The 20,361-nt window shown below is 38.5% G+C and overlaps 1 protein-coding gene across 1 annotated transcript in view; it reads left to right on the forward strand.

Moving 5' to 3' along the window:
* The window catches only part of LOC107566773 (ankyrin repeat and fibronectin type-III domain-containing protein 1-like), a 42,420-nt gene extending 22,069 nt beyond the window's left edge, over positions 1-20,351 (forward strand). Inside the window, exons 8-15 of the mRNA XM_016252310.1 lie at positions 5,735-5,834; positions 7,083-7,215; positions 7,958-8,010; positions 9,218-9,359; positions 10,649-10,817; positions 11,488-11,654; positions 16,524-16,737; positions 19,110-20,351. Coding sequence (XP_016107796.1) covers positions 5,735-5,834; positions 7,083-7,215; positions 7,958-8,010; positions 9,218-9,359; positions 10,649-10,817; positions 11,488-11,654; positions 16,524-16,737; positions 19,110-19,873 — 1,742 coding nt within the window. The 3' untranslated portion in view covers positions 19,874-20,351. The remainder of the gene's footprint in view (positions 1-5,734; positions 5,835-7,082; positions 7,216-7,957; positions 8,011-9,217; positions 9,360-10,648; positions 10,818-11,487; positions 11,655-16,523; positions 16,738-19,109) is intronic.
* The last annotated feature ends 10 nt before the right edge of the window (positions 20,352-20,361 follow it).

Consider the following 20,361-nt stretch of genomic DNA (forward strand, 5'->3'; position numbering starts at 1 on the left):
TATACACACACATACATACATACATACAGTGCATTCAGAAAGTATTCAGACCCCCTTCACTTTTTTCAATTGTGTTATGTTGCAGCCTGATACTACAATTGTTTAAATTCATTTTTTTCTCATTAATCTACACTCCGTATCTCATAATGACAAAATGAAAACAGAATTTTATAAATGTCTGTAAATTTATTAAAAAGAAAAAAACTGAAATATCACATTTACATAAGCATTCAGACCCTTTACTCAGTACTTAGTTGAAGCACCTTTGGCAGCAATTACAGCCTCAAGTCTTTTTGGGTATGACGCAACAAGCTTTGCACACCTGGATTGGGGTATTTTCTGCCATTCTTCTTTGCAAATCCTCTCAAGCTCGGTCAGGTTGGATGGGGACTGTCGGTGGACAGCCATTTTCAGGTCTCTCCAGAGATGTTCGATAGGGTTCAAGTCAGGGCTCTGGCTGGGCCACTCTAGGACATTCACAGAGGACACTCCTGTGTTGCCTTGGCTGTGTGCTTAGGGTCATTGTCATGTTGGAAGGTGAACCTTCGGCTCAGTCTGAGGTCCTGAGCGCTGTGGAACAGGTTTTCATTGAGAATATCTATGTACTTTGCTCCATTAATCTTTCCCTCAACCCTGACCAGTCTCCCAGTCCCTGCTGCTGAAAAACTCCCCCACAGCATGAGGCTGCTACCAGCACACTTTACTTTTGGGATGGTACTCTGCAGGTGATGAACAGAGCTGGTTTCCTTCAAACATGATGCTTAGAATTGAGGTTCATCAGACCAGATAATCTTATTTCTCAGAGTCTGGGGGTCCTTTAGGTGCTGTTTTGCAAATTCCAAGTGTGTTTTCATGTGTCTTCACTGAGAAGAGGATTGAGTTATATACCACCATAAAGCCCAGATCGGTGTTACAGTGATGTTTGTCCTTTTGTAGGTTTCTCCCATCTGCATATATGATCATGGAGCTCAACTAGAGTGACCATCAGGTTCTTGGTCACCAGCCTAGAAAAGTCCCTTCTCCATCATTTGCTCAGTTTGGCTCAGCGACCAGCTCTTGGAAGAGTCCTGGTTGTGCCAAACTTCTTCCATTTGAGAATTATGGAAGCCACTGTGCTCTTTGGAACCTTCAGTGCAGCAATTTTTTTGTAGCCTTCCCCAGATCTGTGCCTCGATACAATCCTGTCTCTGAGCTCTGCAGGCAGTTCCTTTGACCTCATGGTTCTGGTTTTCGCTTGGTTTTCGCTTTGTCATTATGAGGTACGGAGTGTAGATTAATGAGAAAAATATTAATTTAAACAATTGTAGTACCAGGCTGCAACATAACAAAATTGATCAAAGTGAAGGGGGTCTGAATACTTTCTGAATGCACTGTGTGATTATATATATATATAGAGAGAGAGAGAGAGAGAGAGAAAGAGAGTTAGACAGAGTTTGCACTGATTGCTTGATTTTTAAAATATGCATATATCTATCTAAAAGTAGGTAGATCAGAGCTGAATCAGAGCAGGAAGTTCTGTTGTGAAATTCACCAGATGACTTCATCCTCATCATCTAATTTTTTTGCTCAGCTGGTGCTCTTTTATTTGCTTTCTTTATTGTGTTTGGTCTTTCCCTCGTCTGTCTCTCATAATGCTCTCACTCTCATCATCTCTTTCTCCCTGCCCATTTCTCTCTCACTTCCACCCATCTGCCCACTCACAAGAAATCCCTCCCTCCTGTAATCCTCTCATCTTCTAAGTCTGCACTTCTTCCAGTAGATTAATTTTGTATTAAAGTGACGAAATGAAGCATGGGCAAAGTGTTTTGACTCAAGTATGGCCATCCAGAGCAGTATGAATACACTCTCTCAGCATTCCTGCTGCCTGCCCTCCTACGCTCTTCATGCGAGTAAGGGGAGGAGGACATGTAAATAAATAAAGTTTTAATACATTTATCCATTTTAAATTTTAACATCTATGTGTCAAACATGTCGTCCGTATAGTGGAGCACTGTAAATCACAGGGCTCGAGCACAGACACCTTTAAAACGAGGCAGGCTGGACGTAGCGTGAAGCGTAGACAGTCTGCTTTGGCCTCAAGCCCACTCTCTAACCCAGAGGCTGGCTGCCGAGGTATAGAAGAACGCTGTTCCTGGTGCTGACAGTACTGCGCTGCTCACAAACAGCAACTTCATTAGCCAGCTATGCAGCCAGCCACACGCAGGAGGGAGGTGAGCAAAAAAACGGTATCACTCATCTGTTTAGAAGTCAACACTAATGATGTCAGAACAATGGCTGCCAGTGTCACAAATGCATTTATTGAATTGATTCTACGAGAAAAACACTGTATGAGAGTTTTTATTGATGTGGAAAGCCGAAAAACAGTAGAAACTATGCAAAAATAACACATCTGTCTTTGTCTGTTTTCATTTAGAGAGAATGTGGGTATGTGCATTGCAAAAAAACATTTTCTTCATTTTTGTTTTGCTTTTCAGTAAAACATCTTACCACATAAATTTATTAACAAAACATTTAAATAGTCACGACGAGGCGTTCCCCATAGCGACCCCTAGAGGACGCAGTGTCTCGTTCCCCTCAGGGAACCATGGTTACATAAGTAACCCGAGACGTTTTTTCTTACCATACATACTGTCAAATGTTTGTATTTTATGTATTTTTAATTTTATTTCTTATTTTAACGACAAATCTGATATATATATATATAAGTCAAGTCAAGTCACCTTTATTTATATAGCGCTTTTAACAATACAGATTGTGACAAAGCAACTGAACAGCATTAATTTAGGAAAATAGTGTCAATAATGCAAAATGACAATAGTAAACACTCATTTTTAAGTTAAAGACCGTTCATCATTGAATTCAGTGATGTCAACATCCAGCTCAGTTTAAATAATATCTTTGCAATAATTAATATACACACACATACACACACGCACACACACACACACACACACACACACACACACACACGTTTGTTTCTGTGAATTGTGGGGACTTTTCATAGACTTCTGTTTATTTTATACTGACCAAACAATATTTTCTATCCCCTACCCCAACCCTAACCCTAACCCTACTACTTACAGAAAACCTGTTTGCATTGTTACACTTTCAGATAAACATCATTTACTATTTTTTATATTTTTTTCCCTTGTGGGGACCGCAGGCCAGGTTTCAGGTTTCAAAATTTCAGGTTTTACTATCCTTATGGGGCCATTTGGTCCCCACAATGTAGCATAAACAAGTACACACACACACACACGTTTGTTTCTGTGAATTGTGGGGACTTTTCATAGACTTCTGTTTATTTTATACTGACCAAACAATATTTTCTATCCCCTACCCCTAAACCTACTCCTTACAGAAAACCTGTTTGCATTGTTACACTTTCAGATAAACATCATTTACTATTTTTTATATTTTTTTCCCTTGTGGGGACCGCAGGCCAGGTTTCAGGTTTCAAAATTTCAGGTTTTACTATCCTTATGGGGACATTTGGTCCCCACAATGTAGCATAAACAAGTACACACACACACACACACACACACGGTATATATCATCTCTGAAAACAAGTTTTATGTCTTATTAAATTTTGCTTCTACATTTAAATTTATTCATTGTTTATTTGACAGACACTTTTATCCAAAGCATCTTATTAGTAGGAAGTAGGAACAACAACAATTATTTGGTCAATTATATTCGCGGTGTACAATGTCAAGTTTTAAATGCAAGTTAGAATTCTGGGGTATGAGTGCAAAATTAAATGCAAAAAATAAGAGAATGAGCAAACAAGAATACATTTCTTAAGAAATTAATCTAGTTTTAAGGACAACTAGAGATTTTTACTGGAAAACAAGATAAAAAAAATACTTAGCAATATGTGTGCATTATATGTCCCCATAAGCACACATGTTGGCAGAGGCAAAGTATTTACCCAAGTTATTTTTGGAGTGACGGTGTTCGAAAATAAATCTGCTAAATTAATCAGCATCGGTACAATGACACCACTATAAAAACCGCTCTGAAAAAAATGCAGCTCGTTTAAGCAGAGGTTATCTTAATTTATGATGTGTATATGTGGAGCTGAGAGGTTGCTCTCAAGCAGAGGAGTGTGTGTGTGCGTTGCGCACACAGCTCCCAGTGTTCCAGGAGGAGACACAGCAACACCCACACACACAACGCGATCGCTCACACGCACACCTCCGTGCTCTCCGCCGTGGCTGTGTAAGCGCTTTCTGTCAGCGAAGGCCTGGAAAATCTGGCCACGATCGTTATGGATGATCTCGCTCGCTCTCGTATGTTGAAAAAGGTCCGTTGACCCCCGCTAAATTAGTTAGATAATAAAGAATGCTACCAGTGCTCACTCACTCACCTCATTTCATGGTTGCACTCACTATGCGGTAGACAGATGGATTGCCAAGTCATTAATCAAAGGCGATCCGTTTTTTCCTTTTGCTTTCACAAATGAAAAGGCATTTCTTTATTTATTTAGTGTGACAGTTTGGCGGCACAGGAGGCCAATGCACTCATGTCTTATAATCTGCTTGTCAAAGCCAGTTAACCTTCTGAGGGAGAAATAAATACAAAATCTGCACTCAGCTTATCAACACGTGCAATGGCTCTATTTGTGCAGACTGGGAACTACCGCTGAACTTCACATAAAAAATGTTAAAACGGATTTAATATGTTTCCAAAGTGGATAATTATGTTCTCACTCCTACTTGTTGGGATACAAAAATTGCGGTTGACATCCTAACCTTAAACTCTGGTTGTGATATTCCAGTGTATGTAATCAAACTTGACTTTTTTTCAGTAGGGACCTAATTGTCTTGAGATTCCAGTAAGATTCTGTGTTGTGGTTTTGAGGTTACGTTATGTCGATATCTAACCAAGCAGGAAACAATCAGTGTGCGCATTTAATCACGTACTGTTAACAGTCGTCACTGTAGGGTCAAAGGGGCCAAGGGTTAATCTTCTTAAGGGACTTTTAAGACACATTATTCCTTGAGGGGTTTGATAGTGATTTTCAAACGGAAAACCTCCCTTTCAAGTCCCTCCGGTGGAGACACGGAGACTAGGGTTAGCGTGATTGCTCTCACGGTGACTCGCTCACTCTGACGGCCACTTTCACATTGTAAACAGCTTCTCAGCCAAATGGATTGTTTCGTCTGCCCTGCTGTTTACATGGGGGGCAATTACGTGATGCTTAATTTCATGAAAACTGGGACGTCTGAAGATTGGCATCGCTGAAATGTGGACTGATATGGCTGCGCTTGAAGTGGGAGATACGCAGCTGAAATGTTCCAGATAACCGGTTTGTCGGTGGCCTGACTCCCCCGAACCCTCTCTTACACCCCTGAGGCTCTTTCACCCTGTCTGTCTTCAAAGTTCCCCTATGTTTATTCCTTCATTCAGCATGTTGTTTGTTCTGTTTTGCTCTTTACAATGACATTTTTGTGTTTTGATGACAAGAGTGTTTCAAGTAATCCTGAAACGTTAATCTCCAGAGGATGATTAAAACTACATAGTTCATACTCAAGTTAATGATTGGGTTTTCTAAACAACTAGTCAGTCTTAAGGAAGCCAGAATGAATCCAAGAACTGACTAGATTTTTCACACTGTTTTTCCATTGTAGGTCTCTCACACTATCTTCAGTCTCCCACACTAGTTTATATATTTTATTGTTTTCACCTCTTTGTTCATCTTGACTCCATTTCTTGCCTCTTTTTTTTCCAGACACATCAAAGTTGCAGAATCCAAGTCGTAAACAGTCAATGTCCCGGAGCCTGAAACACCTTTTTCATTCCTCTACTAAATTTGTCAAGAGTCTCAAAAGGTGGTATGAGCATATTACAAAAAATAGGTGGCACTTCCGACAGATAGATTACATATTGGTGTCACATTAGTTTTATTACAGCATTAGAAGCATAAATGGTTATTATTGTATTGTTACACTTTTAGACATGTGCATGAAAGTAGTTTTGACCACATGAAATGTTTCTATCCTCAGCCTTAAAATGGTAATTTGGCCTTTTCCACCTCAGGTCTTTTTGACCTTTTCAACTGAATACAGCAATCAAAATCAAACAACAATGTCTGATAAATAAAGAATGTTTTGAATTAATGATTAAGGGCCAGATTTACTAACAGCTTGGGCCATCGCAAACCATCTTTTGGCGTTAAAATAGTACTGTCAGGATTTACTAAAGACGCGCAGTGATGAATTAGTGCTCACAGTTATTTTTGGGCCTGACCTTATTGAATATGCATTTGTAGGAGTTTCCCTTTCAGACGCAAAATTTACGGGAGGAGAGTATTAAAATTAATCGCGCAACGTGATTTACTAATGTTTGCGTTCATGAAATTATTGGTATTTGCGCCATTATTTAACGCCAAAAAAAGCATGTCCTAAAGCAGGCGGTAATTTGTGCTGCTCTTGGTAGATTGCGCTGGTCATTATGGAAATAAGATGTTGCTTCTGTGTTCTTTAATGTGCGCCTTGTCAGTAAATCACTCGCAGAATTTTCCACTCCCATCTGTGCTTTTATGGAGTTACGCTGTAATGCTAATTTGCCCTGTTTAGTAAATCTGGCCATAAATAACAGTATATTTTGCCTTTATAATGCCTTTTTTTATAATTATCATTTATTTATAATTAATTGTGATACTAAATTATCAGTAAAAAAATTGTCTATGGTTTTAAACAACATTTAATGGCAAGAGTTGCAAAAACGGTAAACGTTTTTATAAACTTTTCTAATGATTAGAAAATAAAACTGGTATAATTATTACAATGTACTATAATACTGCTTTGTTGTACTGCTCATTTTTAAGTTGCTTTGGTATCTCTGCTAATGAATATACGGTATGTAAAATATAAATGTAATATTTTCTTTTTTATCTAAACTTTAAGAAACACATATCACTAAATATTTGCTGAAATAGAAACAAAGAGCCCTTTTTAGGAATCTCAGAGCCTATTTTGTACTCTATTCTTGGAAAGTGCCTAGCATTATAGAATTGACATTATAGCTGAATTCACCTGGTTCTGAATAGGTTCTCTTGGCTGTTTTTTTTTCTTCAGGGGAGTTTATATAGCATCAGTATTTTACCATAAGGACAGTCTGCTAGTGACTAATGAGGATCAGATCCCCATAGTGGAGGTGGACGACTCATACAGCAGCTCCCTCATGCAGGACTTTCTGTGGTTCACCAAGGTATGCAAAAACATACAGTCAACCGCGACATTAAGCAGCGGAGAGGTCAGCACGGAGATACTGCACTAAAGTAACGTGTTTTGTTAACGCTGAACTGAAACATACATTTTCTATGTTTTCGTTACACATCTCTTTGACAAGTGTCAATATTTTTGTTGGTTTCTTCAAAATGCAGCCTGCGGTCAGCATAGCGTCCTAAATATATTCTGTCAAAGTGAACAGTCACCACACTTTTGACGTTAGGCCGCTCGTTTGTAATTAGCCCATCATTACAAGGCTAGAGTGGTGTGATGCAAGAAGCAGAGAGAGTCTTAGCAGAATATAGCTCTTTGTTTGATGGCCAAATACTTCTAGATTTTATGGTGAGATTGGAGGTAAAGTTATACTCACAGAACGAGCCTTGCAGCATTTTAAGCGCTCATGTCCGAATCCAAATGTTTATTTTACAACTTGTCTCCTAATATGCAACTAAAAAATGAAAGTTCGTCAAGGCAAATTTTAATGTTGGCTTGATAAACCTTGTCTCCAAGTTTAAAATAGTTTGAAGGTTAAACAGTCAGGCCCAGATGGTTTCGTCTCAAAGAAGGATGCACTTTTCCATCTAAAGCACCTTATAGCAGGGATGTCGCCTCACTGAAGATAAAGCACTCTGGCATTCATGCACAGACTTTGAATGATGTTGAGGAATTAGGTAAATAGCTTCCTCCAACTTCACAAGTGTGAGTGTGTGTTTATTTTGCAGCTGTCCTGTATGTGGGAAGACGTCCGGTGGCTGAGACAGAGCCTGGCCCCTTGGTAGGTAGCTAGAGACAGGGAGAGTATTATCCTGCAGCTCTAAATTTACTACGGGGCCGGACTGTGGGAGGTTCACACAGGATGATGCCCACTCACGGCTCGAGGAAAACCTCTGGAGCAAAGAAATTCTCCTTTTTCTCTATAATTTGCCCCCTAGACGCTAGCATTGAGGGTGTCCTTGAGACTAAGACAAAAATACTTTATATTTTGCTCCGTCATCTTAACCGCGTACCGTGAGCTGATGCTTTTCATCCTCTCAGTTTTTATGAAATCTATAGAAAGTTAAATTAATTTTAAATAATTTTACCTCACTGTAAAAATCTGGTTTTCTCTATAATTTGCTAACATGATTTATGGATATTTTCACGCAGATAATAATGTAAAACCTAATTCAGTTATTTTTAAACTCTCTCTGCAATAATTTACAAATGCCCAAGGGTTGTCATTTTCCTAGGTGTCCGTTTTAGCATTTTTGGACATTAAACTAGTACTTTTCTTAGTGAAGCATGTTCATATTAAAAGAAGAGACAGGGAGAGTATTATCCTGCAGCTCTGTGTGGTAGTAAAACTAAATTTACTACGGGGCCGGACTGTGGGAGGTTCACACAGGATGATGCCCACTCACGGCTCGAGGAAAACCTCTGGAGCATTTTCTCTATAATTTGCCCCCTAGACGCTAGCATTGAGGGTGTCCTTGAGACTAAGACAAAAATACTTTATATTTTGCTCCGTCATCTTAACCGCGTACCGTGAGCTGATGCTTTTCATCCTCTCAGTTTTTATGAAATCTATATAAAGTTAAATTAATTTTAAATAATTTTACCTCACTGTAAAAATCTGGTTTTCTCTATAATTTGCTAACATGATTTATGGATATTTTCACGCAGATAATAATGTAAAACCTAATTCAGTTATTTTTAAACTCTCTCTGCAATAATTTGCAAATGCCCAAGGGTTGTCATTTTCCTAGGTGTCCGTTTTAGCATTTTTGGACATTAAACTAGTACTTTTCTTAGTGTAGCATGTTCATATTAAAAGAAAAGTTGTTGAGTGGTCGGTCACAAGCATCACACCAAACCTTACTCTCAAAATCAGACCTGACATGCCATCCCACTAGCCTTTTGAAACCACTCTGTCGAGGGCTCTTCTGGAAAGAGTAATATAGAGCTGTGTGTATGTTGACTAAACGCTGTCTCTTCCCACCCAGGGATGAGTGGGAATGGCTGCAGTCACTGTCTGGCCCTGTGGAGGTGGAAACAGCAGATCAGGCTACAGACTGCCTCCTCTTCTCTGAGCTCCAGACGGCCATTAAGGGTCTGCTGCACCAGATCAATCTACCTCTCCACCAGGTACTGTAGTCTACAGGACAAGTCTGTGGTAACTTGGTGAAAAGCACCACAATCATCAGAAATTAAAGTTTATCAATATTTGTTATTTTTAAAATGGTTAAAATAGCTCAAGTTATTTAGGTGTTACTCAGTTTGCGTACTTAAGTTGTTTGAAAAGAGCGATTTAAGTTTAAAGCTTATATAAAACTAGTAGTGTTAAAAGTGGGAATACTTTGAGATGGATGGACGGACGGATGGATGGATAGGCAAATGGATTGACAAAGAAATATGGATAGAGGGGATGGATGGACGGACGGATGGATGGATGGATGGATAGGCAAACACTTTTAGATTGTTAGAGGGGATGGATGGATGAATGGATGGTTAGACAGAGGGGACAGATTAATGGATGGATAGATAAACGGATGGATGGATGGATGGATGGGTAGGCAGATGGATAGACAAAGAAATATGGATAGAGGGGATGGGCGGACGGACGGATGGATGGATGAATGGATAGATGGATAGGCAGACGTTATGGATGATCTCGTTTTTTGTTAGAGGGGATGGATGGATGGATGGATGAATGGATGGTTAGATAGAGGGGACAGATTAATGGATGGATAGATAAACGAATGGATGGATGGATGGATAGGCAGATGGATAGACAAAGAAATATGGATAGAGGGGATGGGCGGACGGACGGATGGATGGATGAATGGATAGATGGATAGGCAGATGATAGGCAAACACTTTTAGATTGTTAGAGGGGATGGATGGATGGATGGATGAATGGATGGTTAGATAGAGGGGACAGATTAATGGATGGATAGATAAACGAATGGATGGATGGATGGATAGGCAGATGGATAGGCAAAGATGTATGGATAGAGAGGATGGATGGATGGATTGATAAATGGAAGTATGGATGGATAAATGGATGGATAGATGAATAAACGGATGAAGAATAGATGGATAAGCAGATGTTAGACAAAGACAGATGGATAGATAGAGGGGATGAATGAATGAATGGTTAGATGGAGGGGACAAATGAATGGATGATAGATAAACGGATGGATGGAAGGACAGATGGATAGATAGATAGATAGACATACTATGAATAGATTGTGCTATACTATACTATAGATAATACAGATAAATTGTGGTTACCATAGTTTTGTAAGAGTAACTTTTTGTCTGTACTACTGAGTTTTAGGAATTTTTGCTCGCTACTTAGTTACGGCATAACATTGTTACCCTTTGACCCCTGTGGGTTAAAGTGTGTGTGTGTCTCTGTGTGTCGTGCACAGGCCAAGCACTTCCGTCTCTACACACACGAGGTGTTGGAGCTGGGTCACAATGTGTCCTTTCTTCTGCTGCTGCCCGCCTCAGACGACGTTTGCTCTGCCCCGGGACAGACCAACCCCTACACACCACACTCGGGGTTCCTCAACCTCCCTCTTCAAATGTTTGAGCTAGGTACACTGGCTTCTGTTTCAACCCCTACAATATTAGCTCAGTTGGCCTTATAAAAATCCACCGATTCCTCCCCCCTCTGCCCCCAGTCACACTCCCTTAGGACCTCTAGTAAATCAAGCAGACACACACACATGCAGACACCAGCGGGGTGGCTGTGCGCACCACGGCTAGCCAAACAGCCACCCACCCCCCCTTGCTGAGCCCAGACTGTGTAAAATAAGGAAAGGTTAAACAAGTCATCAATATTATAATTCAATAAAATGTGTTTTAAAGAACGGCAGATCATTTTCTTTCAAATAGCAGGGTTTGTTTTCAGTGTGCTTGTATGCTTAGCAGTGGTGCCAGTTAGAACACTTAGTAGCTTATTCAGCTGCTGTTGTGGGGAGAGTTTCAAACAACTTTTTAAACGTTATACTGTGAGGTAGTTTCAACCCAAACACCATACACTTGTAAACCACCCACAGATTTCCATTACAAAAACATCTTTTAAAAAGATTCGTCAGTGTTTTTTCGGACATTAATGATAACCTTCCTTGGGTCTCAATTTCACGCGCACACCACCCAGTGAAGTCAATTTGAAAAATGCAATAATATCTGTCTAGAGTTGCCCTTACATGACAGTGTCCATTACTAAGTGTGGTATTATATATTTTTTGTCTCCCATGTGCAGTTCACTTCTGCTCATATAAGGAGAAATTTATCAGTCTTTACTGCCGGCTGTCCTCAGTGCTGGACCTGGACGCTCTAATTACCCAGCAGGCTTTTAGAGAGGCCATTACTGACTCAGAGGTGTCCACAGCCAAACAGAGACACCAGCACATATTGGACTACATTCAGGTATGTTCTGTGAAGGGTAATGTGATTTGTAATTTTTTTCCTCTCCCTTACTCCAAATTATACGATAAACAAAAAAGATTTCTCTGTATAAATTAAATTTCACATAATGTAATTTCACATAATGTAGTACAGTATTTTATTGAATATTGATGGTGCACAAATTTTTTTTTACTGTTGAGTACTGTATAAAGGCCTGGACTCACTGGTTACTGTTTTTTTTTCTATGTTTGATTGTGTTTATGGGGTGCAGTCTAACATGTGTTAATGCTTAGTTAAAAAAACCCGCATTCTTTTTCACATAATTTACCTTTATTCCACACTGCTCTATCCCTTCTCTGAGAAACGCGCTGATAATTTCCTGCTTTTATGAAGCCCCTCCCTCAGAATCTGTCGTCTTGGCGTCCATGTATAACGCTTCTCATAGCTATGTGAAAATAAGTGTATAATTGAAACAGTTCATTGTTGGAGCTGAGCTGAATGAGAGAGAGCGAGAGAGAGAGAGAGAGAGAGAGATGCAGAGCAGGGGAATGTGAGGAACAGTATTAAGTACTGCTTCTTTAAAACATTGATTTTGAAACTTGTGAATCCGTTATTGTTAGAAGACAGAATCGTGATTCATATATGAATAGATTTTTACGTGCACCTCTAGTTTTCTCTTCCTCTTCTCTAAAGCAGCGCAGCATGGCCTCGCCCCCTTTGCTGCCTTTTCCCGTGGGCGGGGTTTATCTGGGATTGTTACGTCACAAACCCGGGAAGTAACTTGTAGTCCCTACCAGCCATTTTTGTAGGCATTAAACTGCCAGAATTTTAAAAGCCTGATATCTCCGTTTGCATTGAACTTTCAGCTTCGTAACTTTGCAGATATTGTTTATGCTCAAACAGCAACATTACACACTAACTAATGTTAAAAAAGTGAAATCGCAATCAACCACCCCTTTAAAAATTATATTTTTACATAATTTATTTCAGCTCTATATGGAATGTATTGATGGAGCAATGCCATTTTTTAGCTTATTTTATGGTTTCTTTTTTACAAAAAATACCAAGTACTTAATAAAGGCTTGGACTCATAAATATAATACAAAAAAATAATTTGTCACCATATGCAAACTCTTTCTGTAGCAATATCTTTTTGGGTGATTGTTCAAGCTAAATACATGATTTGAACATGTAGCATTTTCTTCTAATTTCTTCACTTAAATCTCACTCTTAAATAGATGTTTTATAAGATCTGTGTTATTTTGTGTTTAGCACAACTTGTTGTACGTCTTGGAACTATGTTAGTTCAGGAATCATTTGCAAATGAATCTCCATTGTGATTGGTGCACTCAGTGTGAGCCCACTTTGCACATCCATCACAACAAATCCATTTCCTCCCAATTTAAGTAATTTGTTGCACTGCAGGCATTTTGCATCTTCGTCCTTAGCCAAGCTTAACAGTGTTTTCGGTGGTGTTTTTGATCTACAACAGGGAATTTACACTAAATAATAAGCTTTCGCATTTTCAGCAGTCACTGAAAAACTATTGACTAATAACCTTGAAAAAAGGAGAAGTAAACTACTGTTATTAATGTTTTTGAAATAAGTCTCTTATGTTCACTAAGGCAGCATTTATTTGGTCAAAAAAATGCAATAAAAACAATAATATTTTTACAATTTAAAATATCTAGTTTCCATTTGAATATGTTTTAAAATTTAATTTATTCCTGTGATGGCAAAGCAAAATTTTCAGCAGCCATTAATACAGTCTTAAGTGTCACATGATTAGAAATTATTCAGAAATGATTCTAATATACTGATTTGGTGCTCAAATAAAATTTCTTATTATTATCAAATTTGAAAATAATTGTGCTGCTTAATATTTTTTTTGTGGAAACTGATAAATAATTTTTCAGGAATTGACTGATCCCCAACTTTTGATTGGTATTGCATGTGGTCATTTCAGTCTTGTTAATGCAATGTCAATGCAATGACTTCATAGGTCAAAACATGCAGTATGTGTAATAGTATGCGCAACAAACAGGTGTTTAGGATAATGCAATGGTGGTGTTTTATTGCTATTTTGTATTTTATACACTATCTGAAATTATGCTTTACTGCTTCATTCCCTTTTATTAGCCACATTCGTGTTGTTTCAATTACAACTTTTAGCAATACGTCATTCATGTTTCAATCCTGAGGATCACATGTTTATTCCCAGCCGCTTGGGAGTGTTGGAAACATCAAACTACAAAAACAATTTAAACTAATAATCCAATTAGGATAGTTTATTGATGTCATAAAGCATAACTACTAGACTTATAAACTGTAAAACAAGTTGTTTTTCTTGTGTCGAAATTTCAATAACAGCTCAGCAGACTCTCTCACAATTCGACTTGAAAGACAGGCGTGTGTTAAGTGTGCCAGTCTGAAATAATCCCTCTCCGCCACCCCGGTCTGGACGATTAATTGAGATTGACCACAAAACCACAAGAGTGTTTGTGTGATGTCAGGTCCAAGAGGCACTGGAAAAAAGCAGCACACTGACCACAGATTACACAGCGCCTAAGAGCGACGAGGGGAAAAAATAATACCGATCAATGAGTGTGACTGCATGAATGTGTGTGTGGGGCTGAGCAATGTGGCATCAATTAGCGTGAAAACCTTAATGTTCCAGGAGGTGGCGAACCAGAAAGAGCCACGTCTGTCAGAGTGGCATGGTGGTGGAAAGTGCTTTGCGCTCTGCTCTCGTGCGAGTGGGCAGGTTTATATCGCTGTGAGGTCCTCTCAAAGAGCTAACGGCAGACTGCAAAATATGCGTGTTTTAGATGCATGTGGCGAGATGTGTCATTGAGACGGAGATTCCATGACACTCAAATGCAACTTTTTGGCTTTAAGTTGGCAGATTTACAAGTTTGCTGCTATATAATGTGAGTGAAATAAACTACTAGTTAATCTGATATTACTCAACTGCTATAGAGTTAGTTCAGGGCCCAGATTTTACTATGGGCATAAAGTGGTGAACCAAGAGGATACCAAAGTTGTGTATGATACAAACATGAACAAAAATGTCCTTAAATCTAACACTAAAATTGTTAACATGACAGGCTGAGAAGGAACATTCACTGTTAGTTTCGAAATATCTCTTGAATTTTAATGTTTTCGTTGACAGCCGATAACTCACTACACAAAACAAATTATACTTGACGCAAACCAATTATTATTCTCCTTGGAACTGAACCTTTATTTATTGTAATACGAGTCATGTATTCTTCTACTTTGTTGTTGTTTTTAATAGCTTCAGGATAAAGCAGCCTGTCTCTCTCTGTGTTGCATTGGTCTAATATTAAATTATTTTTTTTATTATGCATCAAAATACTGTTAAGTTTGATTTCACTGCCTTTGATGCATATAAAAACGAGAAGCCTTTTCTCATCTCTGTTAACGGTCAGGCCTATTCATTTTGCTCTCCTAAATATGCATGATTATATGGTCAGTTGCATTTTATTATCCCCATCCATGCAGTCCACGGCCCTATTGGAATGGCTGACAAGCAGCCTGTCCATGTTGGATCTCTCTAGTATTTAAAAAAAAAAAATTTTTTCGCCAAATATTTTGCGTCAAAATACTGTTGAGTTTGACTGCACAGCCTTTGACGCACATGAAAGGGAAAACATTTTCTCATCCCTTTAATAATGGTCAGGCATATTCATTTTGCTATCCTAAAAATGCTCAATTATATGGTCAGTTAAATTTTTATTATTTCCATTTAACATGATTTTTCCCTGCTGTCCATGGCCCTATCAGAACAGACCTGTGATTCATTTTTGGGTTTAGAGCTGCTATATTGGAGCACTGGGTATGATATAAGCCACCCTGACTATTTATTCTTATTTTCCCCTAATTTGTTGTAATATTTCCCAGCCAGCAGCATCAGCCAAACATTTATTAGTTGAAGTAGTCTATTTCGCAACTTAAAGAAACTCATATTATTGCCCTTGTCATACTGGAGTCCCCTCTTTGTCATTAGAAGCCCAGCATATTTTCCAAAGGAGTCATCCTGTGGTGTCAAAGCTCATTCCCATAAGCTGGATCTCACATGGCATTTGCTAGAAAGAGCTCAGATTGCAGTTTTTTTTTTTTCGTCTACCCTGCTTCATTTTTGTACAGCCTTTTTCCTTCCAATTTGAAATAAGCTCCTTGTAAATACAATTGCTATAGTACGTCCTAAAGGAGTCATCCTGTGGTGTCAAGGCTCATTCCCATAAGCTGGATCTCACATGGCATTTGCTAGAAAGAGCTCAGATTGCAGTTTTTTTTTTTCGTCTACCCTGCTTCATTTTTGTACAGCCTTTTTCCTTCCAATTTGAAATAAGCTCCTTGTAAATACAATTGCTATAGTACGTCCCAAGGATGGAAAATATGAAAGTGGTAGTTGTGAAGATTCACTGCAGGTTAACAGCTCTGATTGAAAACACATTTTACCTCTCATTTCGCTTCTGCACACTAAACAGGAGCAATATGTACAATTCAGCTCTGACGTGCTGTGATTGGTGAACAGAGGATGATGACACAAAATAAATTATGATATTAGTCACGGTCATGCCCCTTCAGACTTCACAGCAAGTTTGCTGTGGCCTCCTTTTGAAGCTTTTGTGTGATGCGCTTTAATGGTTTGAAAAGCTTTGTGATGTTTGTGGGGAAAACGCTTGCGAGGTTTGTGTGGGGGAAATACCACATTTCTCACACTGAAAGCTGTGATTTGCATTTATATCGAATCAACATTTAAATAGCACCCTTTAGTTTTCAAGCTAACCTTATTTTCAGCATTTCCAATGAAATAACAGCGCACTCAACCTCGCTTTGTTTTTTTCCTTTGTGTGTTTGAAGCAATTGGATGAGATGTGGCGAGACGTCCGCTGGATCACCAATGCCCTGCAGCACGCCCGCTATAAACAGCCTCTCGGTTGGGTGCCTATCACCTGGCTAGTAGATGTCAGCGTGGAGCCTCCTGTCCAGAAGAATGACTCCATGTCCTCTAACACAGACGACGTGCCCACTCCCTCGCCCTCTCCAGAAATGAGGAGACGAAAGCCCACAATCGGTAAATGCTGTTTTTCAATAGCTGCCTTTCATCCAGGCATAAAAATATGTGTCGTGCTTGGCTGCGTGTCTGTGTTACATTCAAATATGTATTATATTTGCAGTAGTGAGAATGTGGGATTTGTTGACGGCACAAAAGAAAGTTTCTGCAGGAAATAAATCAGTGTATCGACTTAATTATAATTCAGCACACTTATTGTTATGAAATATTAATGATTTAATAATACCCAGACTGGCCAGTGTCTCAATGCATTCTTAAAAAATAAAAACCATGCAGTTCTGATCAAATACGCCTTTACATTTGTTTTGAATGTATTAAGTAGGGCTGTCAGTTTAACGCGTTAACTTAATTAATTAGCTATGAAAAAATAACGCGATTAAAATATTTTAATGCTGTTAACGCACTGGCCCCCGCCCCCAGACTTGTACGTCATCTTACATTTCATACAGTTGACTGTTGACAAACATGATGCAGGAAAACAACTCCATAAATGCAGTTATGCTCTAAAATTAAAGATATTGGGGCAAAAAATGGCCCTGTATGAGTTTTTGTCTCATATTTATATCGGCGAGAGCAATATCACATGAGTGATTTTGTCCTGAATATCACAAGTTTAAATGTGATTTTATACAACAGTTCAGTAAATAAGAAGTTGATATTGTGTTATATTTTAAACAGAATATTATGTTTTTGTTCAATTTTGCAGAGAATATATTACCTTTAAAGCCACAGCAGAACTGTTGCATCTCCGAGTAACACAGCGGTGTTTAGTTGCTGAATGAATCCACGTTTTGAATGCATCATGTGAATCAATGATTCAAAGACCCATTCATAAAGAGAGTCGTTTACTGAATTCCTGAAGGAATCAGCTGTTTGAACGAATCGAATGAAGACAATTACCGCCACCTGCTGGCAGATTTATTTTCTTATTTAGAGTATTATTTAATTTAAAATAATAATAACATTAAAGGGATAGTTCACAAAAAATATTTTTAATTCTGTCATCATTTACTCAAACCTGAATGACATTCTTTCTTTTGTGGAACATAAAAGAAGGTATTTTCAAGACTGTTGGTAACAAAGCTGTTTTGGTTACCAATGACTTTCGTTGTATGAACATAAATACTGAGATGTTTCTCAAATGATCTTCTTTTATGTTCAATAGTTTATGTTAGGCCGTTGTAGCCTAAATGTTTGTGTAATACATTTTATGTTGAAAAAACTCTACAATTTGTAATGTCTAATTGATACTTTCTCATTTTACACAAAACTAGCTTTAATTAATCTTTTGTGGATATTTTCACAGTCAAATTTATTTTGCGATTAATTAGATTAATAAATCTTAACATCATGTAATTAATTAGATTGTAAATTTTAATCGACTGACAGCCCTAGTATTAAGTAAATTAAAAACATGAATTAAAAACAGATGTTATTAAGCCCACTTAAATATTATTACTTATGTGGTTCAGTGTGTGCAATAAATTGCATATTGCCTGTCTGCTGGGTGTTTTTACTTTTATTTTCTCTCTTTTATATTCCACATTTCTCAAGATTTATAATTATTCCATTATGTGTGAGGATGTGTATTCAACGACCTGCCACATTAAAATACTGAATAAATGAAAACTGTTTTTGTGAATCCTTCACACTATAAAACATAGATATAACTTTATATTAACTTTTTAATAAATTTAACAAATATTATTACATTATATAATGCTTAGTATGTGCAATGTCACAGTACATTTATCTATATTATAAATATACACTACCATTCAAAAGATTGGGTCATTAAGTTTCAATTTATTTATTTGATTTTATTTTTTTAAGAAATTAATACTTTTATTTAACAAGGATGCATTAAACTGATGTGAAGTGGCAGCAAAGCTATTTCAAATAAGTTCTGCACTTTTGGGAAAAATTTATCACTGTTTCTACAAAACATATTAGCTATTAAATATTAAATAATAGTTAGCTAAACTATTTTCATCACTGATAATAATAAGAAATGTTTGTGACACTGAAAATGTAGCTTTGCCTTCAGAGGAATAAATTACGTTTTTAAATATATTGAAATAGAAAACAGTTATTTTAAATGGAAATAATATTTCACAATATTACTATTTTGACTGTATTTTTAATCAAATAAATGCAGTATTGAGGAGCACGAGACTTTCTAACCGACCCCAAACTTTTGAACAGTGCTGTACATCGGCTTTTCCACACGTAATTTTGCACATTGTTCGTCCAATCAGATTTTAGAGGCAGAACTGTCCTTTTAAAATGTTTATTTTATTATTAAAATGGATAAGCAATATTATGCTTATTAATTCCAATGGACCTATTATTTCCATCCCCATCTCTTGCAGAGTCCCAACCAGGTTCAGATGAAGAGGGCTGTTCGGAGGTCTTTCTCCCCACAGACAGTGACTACGACTCCAGTGACGCTCTGAGCCCTCGTGACCTGGACTTAGTTTACTCCTCAGCCCAGGATCTCTCCCATCAGGCCGTGCACGTCCTCAGCGGTAGCGCTCCTGATGTTCTTCAGATGCATGATCTCAAATACAGCGCTTGCTCCAAGTCCATCCTGGAAACCGAATCGTGCACTAAGGACATGGAGGACCTATCGCTGTCTACATACTCTGTGAAGACCACAGACAAGCCATCCCGCTGCAAGTTCCTGGCCGATCCACCAACGAAACGTAAGCTGCTGTCCAAAAGCCATCCCCAGAGGAGTTATTTTGGCGGGCCGCACCGCTGGCTGCGTGTACAGAGCGAGAGTCACACTCCCTCGCTATCTGAAGGCATCTACACCAGACAGAGCGATATCGACCTGCCGCTGGAGACGCCACTCTCCCTACCGCACTCGCCCACTACCTCCTACAGTTTGGATGAGTACAGACCGCCCTACAGGGAGTCTAAGCCCAACGTTCGCAGGATCTTTGTGGAGTCGTGCAGCAAGACGTCACCCTGCAGAGATGCCCCGCATTGGGAGGAGGAGGACACGGGATCGAGAGGAGCTACAGCCAGAGATGCTGGATCGGGATATGGCACTACAGCAGAAGCTCAGGACGTGGATTCGGACGAGCAAACAAATGAACAAGTGTCAGAGATCCTCAGCAGCACTCTTTAGGATGAAATAATCGTTCCATCATGTAGACGTTTGGTTTTATCACCACTTAAATTGCCTCTAAGCTCCAGAAATCCTCTTTCCTCTCCAACCGCAACACTTAGCCTAATCAATTCTTGCATCCTCACTGCAGAGGATGAAGTTGCTGGTCAACTCTGCGGGACTCATAAATCATGGCTCTGACTGTTACAATGTTAAATATCAATGCAACATGAAACAAAGCACTGCTTTTCCTCAGAACATGAAATTGCCTCAGCCAATAGAGCCCAACAGTGAGTGCCCACTTTTTCAGCTGCCTTTGTTCTGAATGTATTTTTCCCATTTATTTTCACCATAGGGGTTTCAAAAACGTCTTCAGGCTAAAAGACTTTGAAGTCATGAACAAAACCCAAACCAGCTCTATATTATATTTTGGATTAGAAGCTACAAGCGTATTTAAACTCTATCTATCTATCTATCTATCTATCTATCTATCTATCTATCTATCTATC

The sequence above is a fragment of the Sinocyclocheilus grahami genome, unplaced genomic scaffold (assembly GCF_001515645.1).
Source record: "Sinocyclocheilus grahami isolate Dianchi unplaced genomic scaffold, SAMN03320097.WGS_v1.1 scaffold26.1, whole genome shotgun sequence".
Taxonomy (NCBI): Eukaryota; Metazoa; Chordata; class Actinopteri; order Cypriniformes; family Cyprinidae; genus Sinocyclocheilus; species Sinocyclocheilus grahami.